We start from the raw sequence: 15,829 nt of genomic DNA on the forward strand, positions 1-15,829 counted from the left end.
TTTCTGCCCTGCTAGAGCTGCCCCGATCAAGGGCACGTGCTGTTTTTGTTAAGAGAAAACGTCTAGGAGCAACAACAGCTCAGCCGTGAAGTGGTAGGCCAAACAAGCTCACAGAACGGGACCGCCAAGTGCTGAAGCGCGTAGCACATAAAAATAGTCTGTTTTCAGTTGCAACACTCACTACCGAGTTCCACACTGCCTCTGGAAGCAATATCAGCACAACAACTGTTCGTCGGGAGCTTCATGAAATGAGTTTCCATGGCCGAGCAGCCGCACACAAGCCGAAGATCACCATGCGCAATGCCAAGCGTTGGCTGGAGTGGTGTAAAGCTCACCGCCATCGAACTCTGGAGCAGTGGAAACGCGTTCCCTGGATTGACGAATGACGCTTCACAATCTGGCAGTCCGATGGACAAATCTGGGTTTGGCGGGTGCCAGGAGAATGCAACCTGCCCAAATGCATAGTCCCAACTGTAAAGTTAGGTGAAGAGAAGAATATGAATGATCGTTTTTAAGGCCATTTTCCCTGCTGGAGCAGGGGTTAGCCTTGCGGGCCCCATGACAATCATGGTTCCCTGTTTGAGGCAATGTTTTTATGGCCGGATGCCCTTCCTGACGCCAACCCTTGGTCACGCTCTTACCGCAGGGATACGGTGTACACACCGTGATCATTCATCCCAGCAAGCTGGTACTCAACTGTAAAGTTAGGTGGAGGAGGAATAATGGTCTGGGGCTGTTTTTCATGGTTCAGGCTAGGAGTGAGGGCCCCCTTAGTTCCAGTGAAGGGAATCTTCATCCCGCCGAAAATCAAAATCATCAAAATGATCCAAATTATCCAAGTTATCAAGATGATCAAAATGATCAAGATGATCAAAATTATCAAGATGATCAAGATTATCAAGATGATCAAGATTATCAAGATGATCAAGATTATCAAGACGATCAAGATGATCAAGATCATCAGAATGATCAAGATGATCAAAATTATCAAGATTATCAAGACAATCAAGACGATCAAAATTATCAAGATTATCAAGACAATCAAGACGATCAAAATTATCAAGATTATCAAGACAATCAAGACGATCAAAATTATCAAGATCAAAATGATCAAAATAATCAAGATGATCAAGATGATCAAAATGATCAAGATCTTGAAAATGATCAAAATTATCAAAATTATCCAAATTATTATGATCAAAATGATCAAGATGATGAAAATGATCAAGATTATCAAGATGATCAAAATGATCAAGATTATCAAGATGATCAAGATTATCAAGACGATCAAGATGATCAAGATCATCAGAATGATCAAGATGATCAAAATTATCAAGATTATCAAGACAATCAAGAAGATCAAAATTATCAAGATCAAAATGATCAAAATAATCAAGATGATCAAGATGATCAAAATGATCAAGATCTTGAAAATTATCAAGATGATCAAGATGATCAAAATGATCAAAATTATCCAAATTATTATGATGAAAATGATCAAGATTATCAAGATGATCAAAATGATCAAAATTATCAAGATGATCAAAATTATCCAAATTATCAAGATGATCAAGATGATCAAAATGATCAGCCACTAAACATTTTATTCAATGAGCCTTTTGACCCAAAGTTACAAAAAGTGCGTGCACTCTCAAGAGAGCCAGAAAATACCACCTGTTTAACCTCAAGAATGAACTTTCTACGTTGTCTCGTCCTCAAAACCTGGTGGGGGCTTGTTAAGTCTGTCCCTGGTGTATGCTCCCCTTCTGTCCCGTCCCTCTCTTCAAAATGCATCACAGCTGACTCGGCTAGTGAGAAGGCCGAATGTCTCAGTTCTGTGCTTGCTTCCGACTCTGGTTTTCCACCCCTTACTCTCAGTGCACACCCTTCCCCGTCGCACCCAACTGCTCCTGGATTCTGTGTCTTTTGCACCTGAGAAGGTGGACAAGGTTCTTTCAACCATCGACTCTGACTCTGTTGCACTTCCTCTCTCTGCCATTTTCACTCTATCATTTGCTCAAGGTCATCTTTCATTTGCTCAGAAATCCTCCAACACCACAACATTACACAAATAAGGTGCAAAAGCGGCTCCCCTCAATGGCAGACCTATCAGCTTACTTCCAATGATCAGCAAGGTGATGGAATCCATCATCGCAGCTTTTTACGCGAGTTTGTTTATGGCTGGTCATATCAGGTGAGATTAATTATTATGAGGTTACTGTTATTATAATCGCATAAAATAATGTAAAATATATCCACGGAGCGGTCATGGGGGAATCACTATTCTTTTTAATACTGCCAATTATTGCACTATTTTTTCTTTTTTTGTACCATTTCAAATGGCCATGGAAAAATGTGACGATAAGGTGTAACGATAACGTGCAACGACACTCAAGCCGCTATATATACACCTTCCCAAGGTGGTAAATGGCGATAAAAAGGGAATTCCTCCGGATTTTTGCACCCAAGTGAAGCCTAAATAAACGTAGGTTAAGCGAAGATGAAAATAACACGGAGTCCTCTTACTCGTGATACAATTGAGGGCACTGAAGCATCAATCATAATACCCTCGCACACCACCACCGGGAGCAGCAATACACGGTACACGTTTACAAACATAATTTGCTTCGCCCGACATTCGGAACTCTTGGTGAGGGGAGAAAATGAAGTCACTAACAGTTTTGCCATATGACTACTAGTCCCCTTGGCAAGATTAGTTGCTTGAGATTGCATCATGATAAGTAACAACGAATACATCGACGATTTTGACGAGTGGCGGCATGGGCCACTTAGGACCAGGTTTTGGTGGCCCAACAGTTTTTGGTGGCATTTGGCACCCGGGCCACCTATTATTTTGAACTCTGCTTCAAAATCACTCTACAGGGTTGCTGTAAATACACCGTAAATTGTGGTACTCATCTTAACATGTACTCCTGATCTGACATTTACTCCATTGACATGTTGAAATTCCATACCCATGTTGATTTGACAAATGTCTACCAAGGTCCTTGAAATCCATGTAATAATAGAAGTGAAACCTCTTTCATGAGCCAGAAACACGATCAATGCAGCAACCAATGTTTAAAAAAAAAACAACAGAAAAAAAAAAATCAGCATTTTATCAAACTGCTGAAAATATTATATGAGCCATTAGCCGAAATTAGGTCAAAGAGCAAAAACAGAAACTGACTTCTTAAAAATCTCTCTCTTTTCATTGTCCGTGTCGTTCCACCACTTGGCGAGAAACGAAACCTCAGCCCAAACAAACGTATGACGAGAATCCTCTGACATTTTCTTTGCCATTCCATCCAGAATATGGCGAGTCTGGTCCTGGTAGTAGGCATCAAAAGTTTTGAGCCATCCTGAAAAAGGCAATGAACATGAAGTGAACATGAAGAAGTGAACACAGGTGTTGATGTATAAAATGAGAAAGTTATTTAAGCTTTACTAACTGGCCTTGAGCAGGTGGTGCAGCTATTTCAGAGAGCAAATGGTTCTACATTTAACAAAACCTCAACCACACCGTCATGGAAATGATGCATTTTGCTCTTATTTGGGCCTGTCGATAAGGGAAGTTGCTTCCCAATAACAAGTCATATACGTGCTTTTCAGGTGCAATGTTTGATATTCAAAAGAACCAAGCAACAACTGGCTAGTGCTCATGACCTTTTGGAAAAGGTCAATTTACGGTGCAACTCTGAATTGGCAATTTCACCAATCATAACAAAAATGCAGATGTTGTGACTGAATTACTACGAGACTCCCTACTTGCCGGAACCAGCTCATGGCCGATTTATTATTGTCCGGAAATGAAACATTTGGTTCATGGATCCAATTATTCAATGCGATCTAACCTGCAGGGTGGGGATGTAATTTTAAATATTACATCGATCAAGGATCTAGATATTAAATATCAAATATTACATCAAACTAAATATAAAATATCGATCTAAATAATAAAAACGTCCAATATATGCACATGATCCTTCATGGTCACAGCTTTGATAACAGTCAAGCGGTCACCATGGACAGAAAAAGGGGTTTGCTGAAGGTGTAAAGGAAGCCATTTTGGAAAGAGCTGAATCACAATCAGCTAACCCTAACAACTCTCAACAAAAGGGGTGGTTTGCGATTCCATTTTTTTAGCTCTGACATGAGCCTTGACTGAAAACAAAAAAATAAAAATATTTAAAAAATCTATCTCGTAACATGGGACAGGTCTATAACATCTCTTCCACACTGTCAGCAACTGTCGTGTGACACCCAGATTGGTCCACAAAACAAATCACCCCACGACCGGTGGGGTTACGAGGTGATTCTCAAGCTTCTTCTTCACTTCAACATCTGCCGTGACCAAGGAGAGTGGACACTTGCCGAAACGTCAGCTTTACCGACACTTTAGTCCAGCTTTTTATGCCTCTACCCCCGAAGGTGGCTGGAGGCATTATGTTTTCAGGTTGTCCGTCCATCAGACATGTGGTTACTGAGAAAAATGAGGTTTCGCACGTACGTACGGACGGACGGACAACCCGAAAACATAATGCCCAAAGGTGGCTGGAGGCATTATGCTTTCGGGTTGTCCGTCCGTCCGTCCGTGCTGAACCTCATTTTTCTCAGCAACCACATGTCCAATTGAGACGAAACTTTCAGGGTAGAAGTGACACCCATGCAGAATGTTTTTATGATAATTGTGACATCATAGGTCACATGGTATGGCAGCCATCTTGGATTAAACGCAAAGCATCTATAATTCAATTAAAAACTTATTTCTCGGAAACCGCTGAATGGAAAAATTTGAAACTTGTCACGTACTCCCAATGGGGAACAAAAGCATGATAATGATGACATCATAGGTGAAGTGGTACCAGCCAAAAATGTTTTCATCAAATTCCTTACCCTAAAAATCTGAAAATGCATGCACATGTTATATGACCCATTTGTATTGAAATATTAAATTTATGACATCATAGGTCACATGGTTTGGCAGCCATTTTGGATTTAACTTAAAACCTCAAAAAAACATCTTCTCCCAAACCACCAAATCGATTGACTCGAAACTTTACGTGTCATTGACTAGGCATGACGATTAAAAGATGATCACAAAATCATCATTGGTCACATGGTGTAGCAGCCATATTGGATTGAAGGGAAATATGAAATAATTATATCTCTGAAGCAGCTTACCCTATCGATGCAAAATTTTAGAAATAGCATCTAACACCACTGTTGCATATAGTTTGAAAATGATGTCATAGGTCACGTGGTTTGGCAGCCATCTTGGATAGAAAAACGAACTTTATACGATCAACACGAAATTTCACAAACGTGATCTCCTACCCATAAATATACAGAGTGTACATTTTTAAAGATCATATGTCATGTGGAGAGGCAGCCATATTAGCTTGAAAGCAGTTTTTTTTTTCATCCCTTCTCTGAAACTGCTTCACCAATCGATGTGAAACCTGTCATGGCTGGTGAAAATGTGATACTTGCAAACAGTTGAAAGGATTTAAATTCAAATCTGTTTATTTTTAGGACAGTGAACGATGGCATCTGTAGTGAAATCGTATTCGTACTGAACCCGGGGGTGATGCTCGCTGCTCGTTGACACCGCTAGGGGCGTGACTATAAGACCCGCTGCTGCGGACGGTGCTCCGAGACTTCTCCTGTGACACGTTACATCTGGTAGACTCGCTAACGGTACGCCAGCATAGAATATCCAGCTTGCTTGCATTGAATGTTATGAATGGTCCCATGTGATGTCACATCATATACTTATTGTATTTCCTTCATTACAGGATGATGTTATGATCTAAATGGAATTAAACCACCAGTTGGACTAAAGTTGTGTGGACCTGATTGGTTTTCCACAACACTTAATTCCATTTATATCTACCGACATGGCTGGCAACAAGACGCTGGCGGTTGCCGTATTCTGCGCCGACCCGCAAGCCCCGGATGGTGGCTTGCAACTGAAGCACTGGCTCAGAACATTGGAGAATCATTTCGACGAGCCTGAGACCGCGCCGACGGCTGCCGCGAAGCTAGCAACACTTCATTCAAAAATCGACTACAAGGTGTACAATTCCATCGCTCAATACGCGACGTATGACCTCTCGATCGCGGAGCTCAAATGGCTGTACATAAAGGAAAAAAGCCCGGTGTATGCACGATATTTGCTGCAAACGCGACGTCAGCAACCCAACGAGGCGATGGACCACTACGCCCAGGAGCTCCGGCAGCTCTTGCTGGACAGCACCAGGGAGCCACGGACTCCCGCGCAGTCTCAGGATGATCTTCTTTTAGATGCCTTCATTGCAGGGGTCTCCTCCCAGGAACTAAGGCTCAAGCTCTTAGAGAAGACCGACCTGACCTTCGCTACGGCACTCGAGCAAGGGAAAGTATACACCGAAGCGCGGATGCAATCGAACACCTATGATCGCACGCGCCTCTTGGCGGGCACTACACTACACGCCCGGCCGGAGAGTGCTACCGCCGAGGACGCGCACCTGCTCGCGGAACTCCGGGATGCTCCGGAGGAAGACCCAGTCCTGACGGCTGCCGTTACGACCAGACCCAAGGCCTTACGCGGGGCCGCATGCTTTTTCTGTGGGGGGCCACGCCATGCCCGGCCCGTGTGTCCGGCACGAGACGCTATATGCCATTTGTGCTCGCAAAAGGGACATTACGCGAAAGTGTGCAGGAAAACGGCACGCGGCTCGCGGCTCATTGAATCGCGCGGGCGCGGCGACCTTGAATGGGCTCATTGCGGAGCCTGCGAGCCGAGCCCGAAACCCGGCGCCTTACCCGACTTCGAAGGGGAGGGCCCCTCTCTGCGGGCCCCTGGGCGCTCAGACGTCCTTGGCGGGCGTCAACGGACAGCCACCACAGTCTCATCCTCAATCGGGCACGAAGTACGTGTCCTTGACCAAACTCCGGGCCACGCAAGGGGCTTTGAAGCCTCGCCAAGCCCCAGCGGAACGTTCTCCTCGTGTCGTCCACGAGCTAACGGTGGCCCTCACCCCGGAAAAGGCGATTTCGAATACTACGGAGGCCTTTTTCTGCCAAAAGTGTCAAAAGGCGTTTTCAAATACTACGGAGGCCTTTTCCCGTCAGAATTGTCAGATTTTGAATCGCGAAACACCGGAATGCTTGGGAAAGCCCTCTGATGGCGTTAATGGATTCCCCATGGACAACGCAGACTCCGGCCACGACCGCAAAACTGCTGCTGGCATAGGATCCACCCGCGAGGCTTGTCCGACCCATTCGGGGGGCTCAGTCCCACTCCCAGCAGCCTCGTCTGGCCTGGCTCAAGCCCTTATTCCCCTCATGGTCGAAGGCCATTGTGTTCGGGCCTTGGTGGATACAGGGTCTACGGATAGTTTTATCGACCAGCGACTTGTGCTCAGGCATGGATGGCGGATCTGGAGGTCTACGAGACGGATCTTCATGGCTTCCCAGGGGCTTCGACTCAGCACGAAGGGGGAATGCCGATTGAAACTCATGCTAAAGGGACGGGTTTTCCCTGATGTACACCTTATGGTTTTACCCGCATTATGTGCTGATATTCTGTTAGGACACGATTTTCTTAAGCTGCATGGACGTCTGGCAATGGAGTTTGGTGGGCCTGACACGCTTGTTGTGGGGGCGGACGACGCGCTTGCGGTGTGCGCCCTAGCGCAAATGGACATCCAGCCGCTTTCGCTGTTCCCCAATCTAACCTCCGACTGCACCCCTGTCGCGGTGAAATCACGGCGCTACTCTCGCGCAGACATGCAATTCATTGCGGATGAAACGGCTCAGCTCTTGAAAGACGGCATCATAGAACCTAGCAGGTCGCCGTGGCGCGCCCAGGTCTTGGTGGTGCGCAGCGAGGCCCACCGCAGACGCATGGTAATCGACTATTCCCAAACGATTAACCGATTTACACAGCTGGATGCCTACCCCCTTCCGGGGATGGACGCGCTGGTGCAACAGGTGTCCCAGTATTCGGTCTATAGCACTCTCGATCTCCGTAGTGCGTACCACCAGATCCCTATCTCTAGGGCGGATCGTATCTATACCGCATTTGAGTCGGGGCAGCGGTTGTACCAATTTACGCGATTGCCTTTTGGGGTAACGAACGGGGTCGCTTGTTTCCAGAGGGCCATGGATGACCTCATTGCACGGGAGCACTTAACCGATGTTTTCGTCTACCTCGATAATCTTACGGTTTGTGGATATGACCAAGGGCACCATGATGCTAATCTGAAGCGCTTCCTTGAGGTCGCGCAGAGGTATCACTTAACTATGAACGAGGATAAGTGCCAATACTCCCTACGCACGATAGATCTTCTGGGGTACACCGTGACCCATGGCTCTGTCGCTCCGGATAAGGAGCGTCTGCGACCTTTGCTCGACATGGCCCCTCCCTGTGATCGGGCGTCCCTGAAGCGCGCCCTCGGGCTATTCGCCCATTACTCCAAATGGGTGCAAAGTTTCTCCGCGAAACTTCGCCCCCTCGTGGCCTGCGACACCTTCCCACTGAGTCCGGCCGCATTGGCGGCCTTTGAAGGCCTTAAGGCCGACATCGCCCGAGCCGCCGTGGCGACGATCGACGAGAGCGGCTCTTTCGTCCTCGAAAGTGACGCCTCGGATCAGGCCATCGCGGCGACCCTCTCCCAAGGGGGGCGTCCGTGGCTTTCTTTTCACGGACTCTTACCACCGCTGAGCGGAGACACTCGTCCGTCGAAAAGGAAGCGTATGCGATCGTCGAGTCTATTCGGCGATGGCGCCCGTACTTACTCGGGCGGAGCTTCCAAATCATCACGGACCAGCAAAGCGTTGCGTTCATGTACGACACCTTACACGCCCAGCGCATTAAGAATGAGAAAATCACTCGCTGGCGTATCGAACTCGCCGACTTGTTACACCATCAAATATCGCCCGGGGAAGGATAACCGGGCCGCCGATGCCTTATCACGACCGGCTACATGCGCGGGTATCACCTCTTTGGAGGGCCTACGGGTGCTGCATGCCACTGCGGGCCATCCCGGCGTAACGCGTTTCGCTCATTTTGTGCGGTGTGGCAATCTCCCATACTCGATTGACGATATCCGCCGTATCTGTCGCGACTGCGCTATCTGCGCGGAAATCAATCCGCGTTTCTATAACCCTCCCATGGGGACTCTGGTTAAGGCTACGCGACCGTGGGAACGCTTGGCGATGGATTTCAAGGGCCCATTGCCGGTGTCGAGCGGCTCTCGCTATCTGCTCACTATCGTCGATGAGTACTCGCGCTTCCCCTTTGCTTATACGTGCACGGACATGACTGCTGCCACGGTGATGCGATGCTTACAGAACTTGTTCTCAATGTTCGGTTACCCGGCCTATGTCCATACTGACCGGGGTGCGGTCTTCTTGTCTCAGGAGGTGCGCGGCTATCTGCTCCAAAATAACATTGCTTCTAGTTACACCACGCCGTACAGACCCCAGGCTAATGGGCAGATCGAACGCTTCAACGGGATTATCTGGAGGGCCGTCATGCTCAACCTCCGGACCCTCGGCCGGGGCCTCGATAAATGGGCTTGGTCGCTACCTGCGGCGTTGAACTCGATCAGGGCTCTCCTGAGTACGGCAACCAACCAAACTCCCCACGAGCGACTTTTCCACCACCCCAGGAGCACGGGGTGTATACGGTCTTTGCCCAGTTGGCTCGCTGGGCCCGGGCCGGCCTACCTTAAACGGGCGGTTCGCGCGAGCAAGTACGACCCCCTAGTGGACAAAGTGCAGATTCTCCAGGCTAATCCTGAGCATGCTCGTGTGATGACGACTGATGGCCGTGAGACTACTGTCTCCGTCCGTCACCTTGCCCCTTTCGGGGTCGCCGACCTGAGTAGGGAATCGGACGGACCGACCGAACCCATCTATGAGACTATGGCCTCTCCCGACGCTCCCATCGCCGAAAGTCTACCGACTCTCCCCTCGCCGGGTCTACCTGGGCCCGACGACTTGGAGTTACCCCCTTCGTCACCCGACCCTGATGGCGCCTCCGACGCCGGGGACACAGGGATGCGTGATGCCGTACCCGGGGAATTTCGGACGCGTGCTGGCAGAGAAATTCGCCGCCCGGCCCGATACGGTTGGGTCGACTGACGTTCCGTACCCTGTTCGTGCTGACGCTCGCTCGCTTCTAGCCGCACCGCCGTATAATTCTGACGGGGGTGGGGGGGGGAGAATGTAGTGAAATCGTATTCGTACTGAACCCGGGGGTGATGCTCGCTGCTCGTTGACACCGCTAGGGGCATGACTATAAGACCCGCTGCTGCGGACGGTGCTCCGAGACTTCTCCTGTGACACGTTACATCTGGTAGACTCGCTAACGGTACGCCAGCATAGAATATCCAGCTTGCTTGCATTGAATGTTATGAATGGTCCCATGTGATGTCACATCGTATACTTATTGTATTTCCTTCATTACAGGATGATGTTATGATCTAAATGGAATTAAACCACCAGTTGGACTAAAGTTGTGTGGACCTGATTGGTTTTCTACAACAGCATCTACCCGTTGTGGGACGAAACGGAGGCATATTGGCGACAGCCGCATTGCTCTAGTTTAATTATAAACTTTTTTCCATTTATCTTACTGACCATAAGTTTTATATGATGGTAATTAAGCGGTCTCACACTGAAAAGTTGGCTGAATGGGCATGCTGGGGCTGGCTAGTGGAAGAGATGAGGAGAAAGCTAGTTGGAGGAGTATGGAGATGCAGAGGGACTGTTGTCCACTCAACATCATCTGAAGACTCTGCTACGGCTGTTGCAACAGTTGCAATCTTCTTTTGGAGGCCAGAAGGTCCTGGTGTTTCTGTGAAAGGTTCGGGTTCCTTCGCCTTTCTAAAGAATGCGTCCAACATCGTCTGCTTACCCAAACACATGTTGGCATCATAAATTTATTTGACATACCAAGCTGTCGATGCTTCATCGTGCGTGTTCACATAATAAAGTTATTTGTGCTTCATCGTGCGTGTTTGCATCATAAATGTATTTGTGACATGACAAGCTGTCGATGCTTCATCGCTCGTGTTCGCATCATACATTTATTTGTGACATGCCAAGCTGTCGATGCTTCATCGTGCGTGTTGATATAATAAATTTATTTGTGACATGCCAAGCTGTCAATACTTCATTGAGCGTATTCGCATCATAAATTTATTTGTGACATGCCAAGCTGTCGATGCTTCATCGCGCATGTTAGCATCATAAACTTATTTGTGACATGCCAAGCTGTCGATGCTTCATCGTGCGTGTTCACATAATAAATTTATTTGTGACATGCCAAGCTGTCGATGCTTCATCGCGCGTGTTTACATCATAAATTTCTTTGTAACATGCCAAGCTGTCGATGTTTCATCGCGCGTGTTCATATCATAAATTTCTGTGACATGCCAAGCTGTCGATGCTTCATCGCACGTGTTCGCATCATAAATTTATTTGTGACATGCCAGGCTGTCGATGCTTCAACGCTCGTATTCACATCATAAATTTATTTGCGACATGACAAGCTGTCGATGCTTCATCATGCGTGTTCACATCATAAATTTATTTGTGATATGCCAAGCTGTCGGTGCTTCATCATGCGTGTTCAGATCATAAAGTTCTTTGTGACATGCCAACCTGTCAATACTTCATTGCGTGTGTTCGCATCATAAAGTTCTTTGTGACATGCCAAGCTGTCGATGCTTCATCGCTCGTGTTCGCATCATAAATTTATTTGTGTCATGCCAAGCTGTCGATGCTTCATAGCGCGTGTTCGCATCATAAATTTATTTGTGACATGCCAAGCTGTCGATGCTTCATCGCGCGTGTTCATATCATAAATTTCTTTGTGACATGCCCAGCTGTCAATACTTCACTGCGCGAGTGTTCGCATCATAAATTTCTTTGTGACATGCCAAGCTGTCAATGCTTCATCACTCGTGTTCACATCATAAATTACCTTGTGACATGTCAAGCTGTCGATGCTTCATCGCACGTGTTCGCATCATAAATTTATTTGTGACATGCCAAGCTGTTGATGCTTCATAGCGTGTGTTCACATCATAAAGGTCTTTGTGACATGCCAAGCTGTCGATGCTTCATCGTGCGTGTTCGCATCATAAATTTATTTGTGACATGCCAAGCTGTCGATGCTTCATCGCTCGTGTTCGCATCATAAATTTATTTGTGACATGCCAAGCTGTTGATGCTTCATCGCGCGTGTTCATATCATAAATTTATTTGTGACATGCCAAGCTGTTGATGCTTCTTAGTGTGTGTTCACATCATAAATTTCTTTGTGACATGCCAAGCTGTCGATGCTTCATCGCTCGTGTTCACATCATAAATTTCTTTGTGACATGCCAAGCTGCTGATGCTTCATAGCACATGCTCACATCATAAATGTATTCGTGACATGCCAAGCTGTCGTTGATGCTTCATCTGACATTTGCAAATTGATCTTCAATATTGTCATGATCACTGAACATTTCGATAATATGCTCAGTGAGGTCAAAAACTAGGTGCAAACCCTTGGTTGCAAGGCCCTTCTCTCATTTAAGCAGCCCGGAGTCATCATAATCATCCATACTTTTTTCGTTGAACACCTACTTGCTTGTCCAACTCGGAAAGATCTTCGTTGGTGAGAGGCCGTGCATGAGACTCGAGTACCTCGGTAAAAGCATACAATTCCACCTAATCAAAGCCTGCCTCTTTCGCAAGGTCGACTAATTATTGTGTATTCGATGCTAGTGAAATTGTGAACGGCATTAGGGTAGACTCTCCGCCAGCAACTGTTCATCGAACAGGAAGTCATTTCCTCCCAAGCAGCACCAACGATATCCATGGCATGCATAATGTTAAATCAATTCCAAAATTCTGTAACGGTAGCGTTTAATTCTCCATCTGTCTCGCAAATGAACATCCTGAATGTCCTTCGCAAAAAGCAACCTTTAAATGTTGCAATTACGCCCTGGTCCATTGGTTGAATTAACAAAGTTGCCCTTGGTAGCATAAACACAGCTTTGATGTTTGGACATAAAGATTCATAATCCAACTCATGCACTTTCACCATGCTGGGAAACATAGGCTGCCTCAGCATTGGTACTTGCATGTTCGCCCAACACTCAGGATGTTCTTGAGTCCATACCGTGACTGAAATCGGTGGAAGCATCCACAGCTTGAACTAAACTTTTCCTCTTAGGTGGTCTGCGAATTCTCTCTCCCTCCCCCCTCCTTCCGGATGTCTTTGAATAAGCTAACAACATTCTTCTGTATGAAGCCGAGGCTGATTGGGTCTTCTTTTTGTTGAGGTCACCCAGCCAGGCAGAGTCTCCTCTAAATTTTGTTGCTCATCCGGAATTTGAAATCCAGATAAGGTATCGTCATCGTGCATCGTCCGTCCATCTGTCTCAAATTGACTTTTCCGGCCAAACCACTGGAGCTAATCCGGCTGAAATTTAGCAGCAAGGCTCCGCTTCTGACTGGTAACGGGGATTGTAAATCTCGTTCCGGTCACGTGACGGGAAACGTGTCGAAATGGGGGACATAATAACTTAAAAAAAAAAAACATTTAAAGGTAAATGCTCCCGCTGCGCCTACCAAATGCTTATGTACACCTCCACATCTTACCCCGATGGTCTTCACAATGCCTTTTAAAATGTTTCAATTTCCTTTTTGGCCCGTGTTGAATTCTAGAAGAACCGCCTTTCGAGGCCATTTTCCCCCGTAGAGCGGGGGTTGGCCATTTTTGGGCACCGTGGTCCCCTTTTTGAAACGATGCTTTACGGCCAGATGCCCTTCCTGCCGCCAACCCTGTTAGTCGCCTCTTGCGACACACTGAAAATTACCAGTGAACTGGTACTCAATTTGCCGACTGCAGAAGGATGACAGGCTGAGTCGATGAATTCTATTATAATTTTATCTTCTTTCTACTCTTCAAAAGTTTGTTTTCAAATAAATCCTTCAACCATACAAACACATACAGCTCTTCCTTTCTGCATTCTCTGAACTCACCTTGATATCACCCTCCTCAAACGTTTTCAAACGCATATCTGACTTGAAAATTTAAAGAACCCCAAATTGAAATGGATGTTTGTAATTAATTAATCGTTCTGTACAAAATGTTGTTCTGCACAACACATACAAAATCATTTTGTACAACACACCCACATCCCCCACTCCATGTACCCTCCCTCTACTCCTTCCAACCCACATTCCATCACGACCTTCTCCCTACCCCTCCCTTTCAAGACACCCTCCCACCCCATCTTCACCACTCCCCTTCAAATCTCCCCCCTCATCCCTCCCTTTAAAAACTCTCCCATCACCCCTCCCCTTCACATCTCCCAGCTCACCCCTCCCTTTCAAAACTCTCCTCTCTACACTCTTCTTCAAATCTCTCCTTACACCCCACCTCCTCAAAGTTGCCTCTTAACACATCCACAAAGTTGCCTCCTCCCCCTTCCTCTCCCCTCCAACTCATTCCTCCACCTACTCCAACCTTCAACTTCACTCTGCCCCCTCCCCCCCCCCCCCTCCCCTCACTGCGCCGCATCCCATCACCATCGAGCCTTTTGTCCTCTCCATCCTGACCTCTCTCCCAACTCTTCTGCAATCTCCAACACATGGTCAACAGCTCTCCCTACCTCCACCTCTTCTCCCTCATCTTACCCTACCACTAACCCCTCCACTGCCCTGTATCCGATGCTCCCCCTCCCTCATCCTCAACAGTATGGACCTCAAACATCCGGGGCCTTCGCTCAAACCTGATTGATCTCTCCATACAAGTTGCTTCTGACAAACCAGACGTGATCTGCTTAACAGAAACTTTCCTCCTTCATGATGTCTCTGATTCCTTAATCTCTTCCTGGTTACTCCCTCCTCCGGTATGATAGACCTGAGCCTCGTTCTGGTGGTGGGATTGCTATCTTTATCAAAAACTCTCTTCCTCACTCTCCATGCACTACCCTCTCTCCACCAGACCCCCAGGAGTACCTCTGGCTACGGCTTCCCTCCGCTCTTACTTTCCATTCATATGTGTTCTGTACCGTCCTCCAAACAGTGATGATTCCATTTACAGTGCATTCAGAAAGTATTCAGATCCCTTCACTTTTTTCACATTTTGTTATGTTGCAGGCTTATGCTGAAATCGTTTAAATTCATTTTTTCCCTCATCAATCTACACTTAATACCCCATAATGACAAAGAGAAAACAGGATTTTAGAAAGTTTGGCAGATTTATGAAAAAGAAAACAACTGAAATATCACATTTCAGTTTCATACATAAGTATTCATTAGTATTCATACCCTTTGCTATGACACTTGAAATTTAACTCAGGTGCCTCCCATTTCTCTTGATCATCACTGAAATGTTTCCACATCTTGATTGGAGTCCACCTGTGGTAAATTCAATTGATTGGACATGATGTGGAAAGGCACACACCTGTCTATATAAGGTCTCACAGCTGACAATGCATATCAGAGCAAAAACCAAGCCATGAGGTCGAACGAACTACCTGCAGAGCTCAGAGACAGGATTGTGTCGAGGCACAGATCTGGGGAAACCTACAAAAACATTTCGGCTCCATTGAAGGTTCCCAAGAGCACAGTGGCCTCCACAATTCTTAAATGGAAGAAGTTTGGAACAACCAGGACTCTTCCTAGAGCTGACCGCCCAGCCAAACTGAGCAATCAGGGGAGAAGGGCCTTGGTAAGAGAGTTGACCAAGAACACGATGGTCACTCTGGCTGAGCTCCAGAGATCCTGTGTGGAGATGGGAGAAACTTCCAGAAGGACGACCATCACTGCA

At 46.8% G+C, this 15,829-nt stretch overlaps 1 protein-coding gene across 1 annotated transcript in view; it reads right to left on the bottom strand.

Annotated features, from left to right (window-relative positions):
• Positions 1–15,829, bottom strand: part of MAN2A2 (mannosidase alpha class 2A member 2) — a 421,122-nt gene that overhangs the window by 340,478 nt on the left and 64,815 nt on the right. The window contains exon 4 of the mRNA XM_068108861.2: positions 3,191–3,362. Coding sequence (XP_067964962.2) covers positions 3,191–3,362 — 172 coding nt within the window. The remainder of the gene's footprint in view (positions 1–3,190; positions 3,363–15,829) is intronic.

The sequence above is a fragment of the Myxine glutinosa genome, chromosome 2 (assembly GCF_964187855.1).
Source record: "Myxine glutinosa chromosome 2, kmMyxGlut1.1, whole genome shotgun sequence".
Taxonomy (NCBI): Eukaryota; Metazoa; Chordata; class Myxini; order Myxiniformes; family Myxinidae; genus Myxine; species Myxine glutinosa.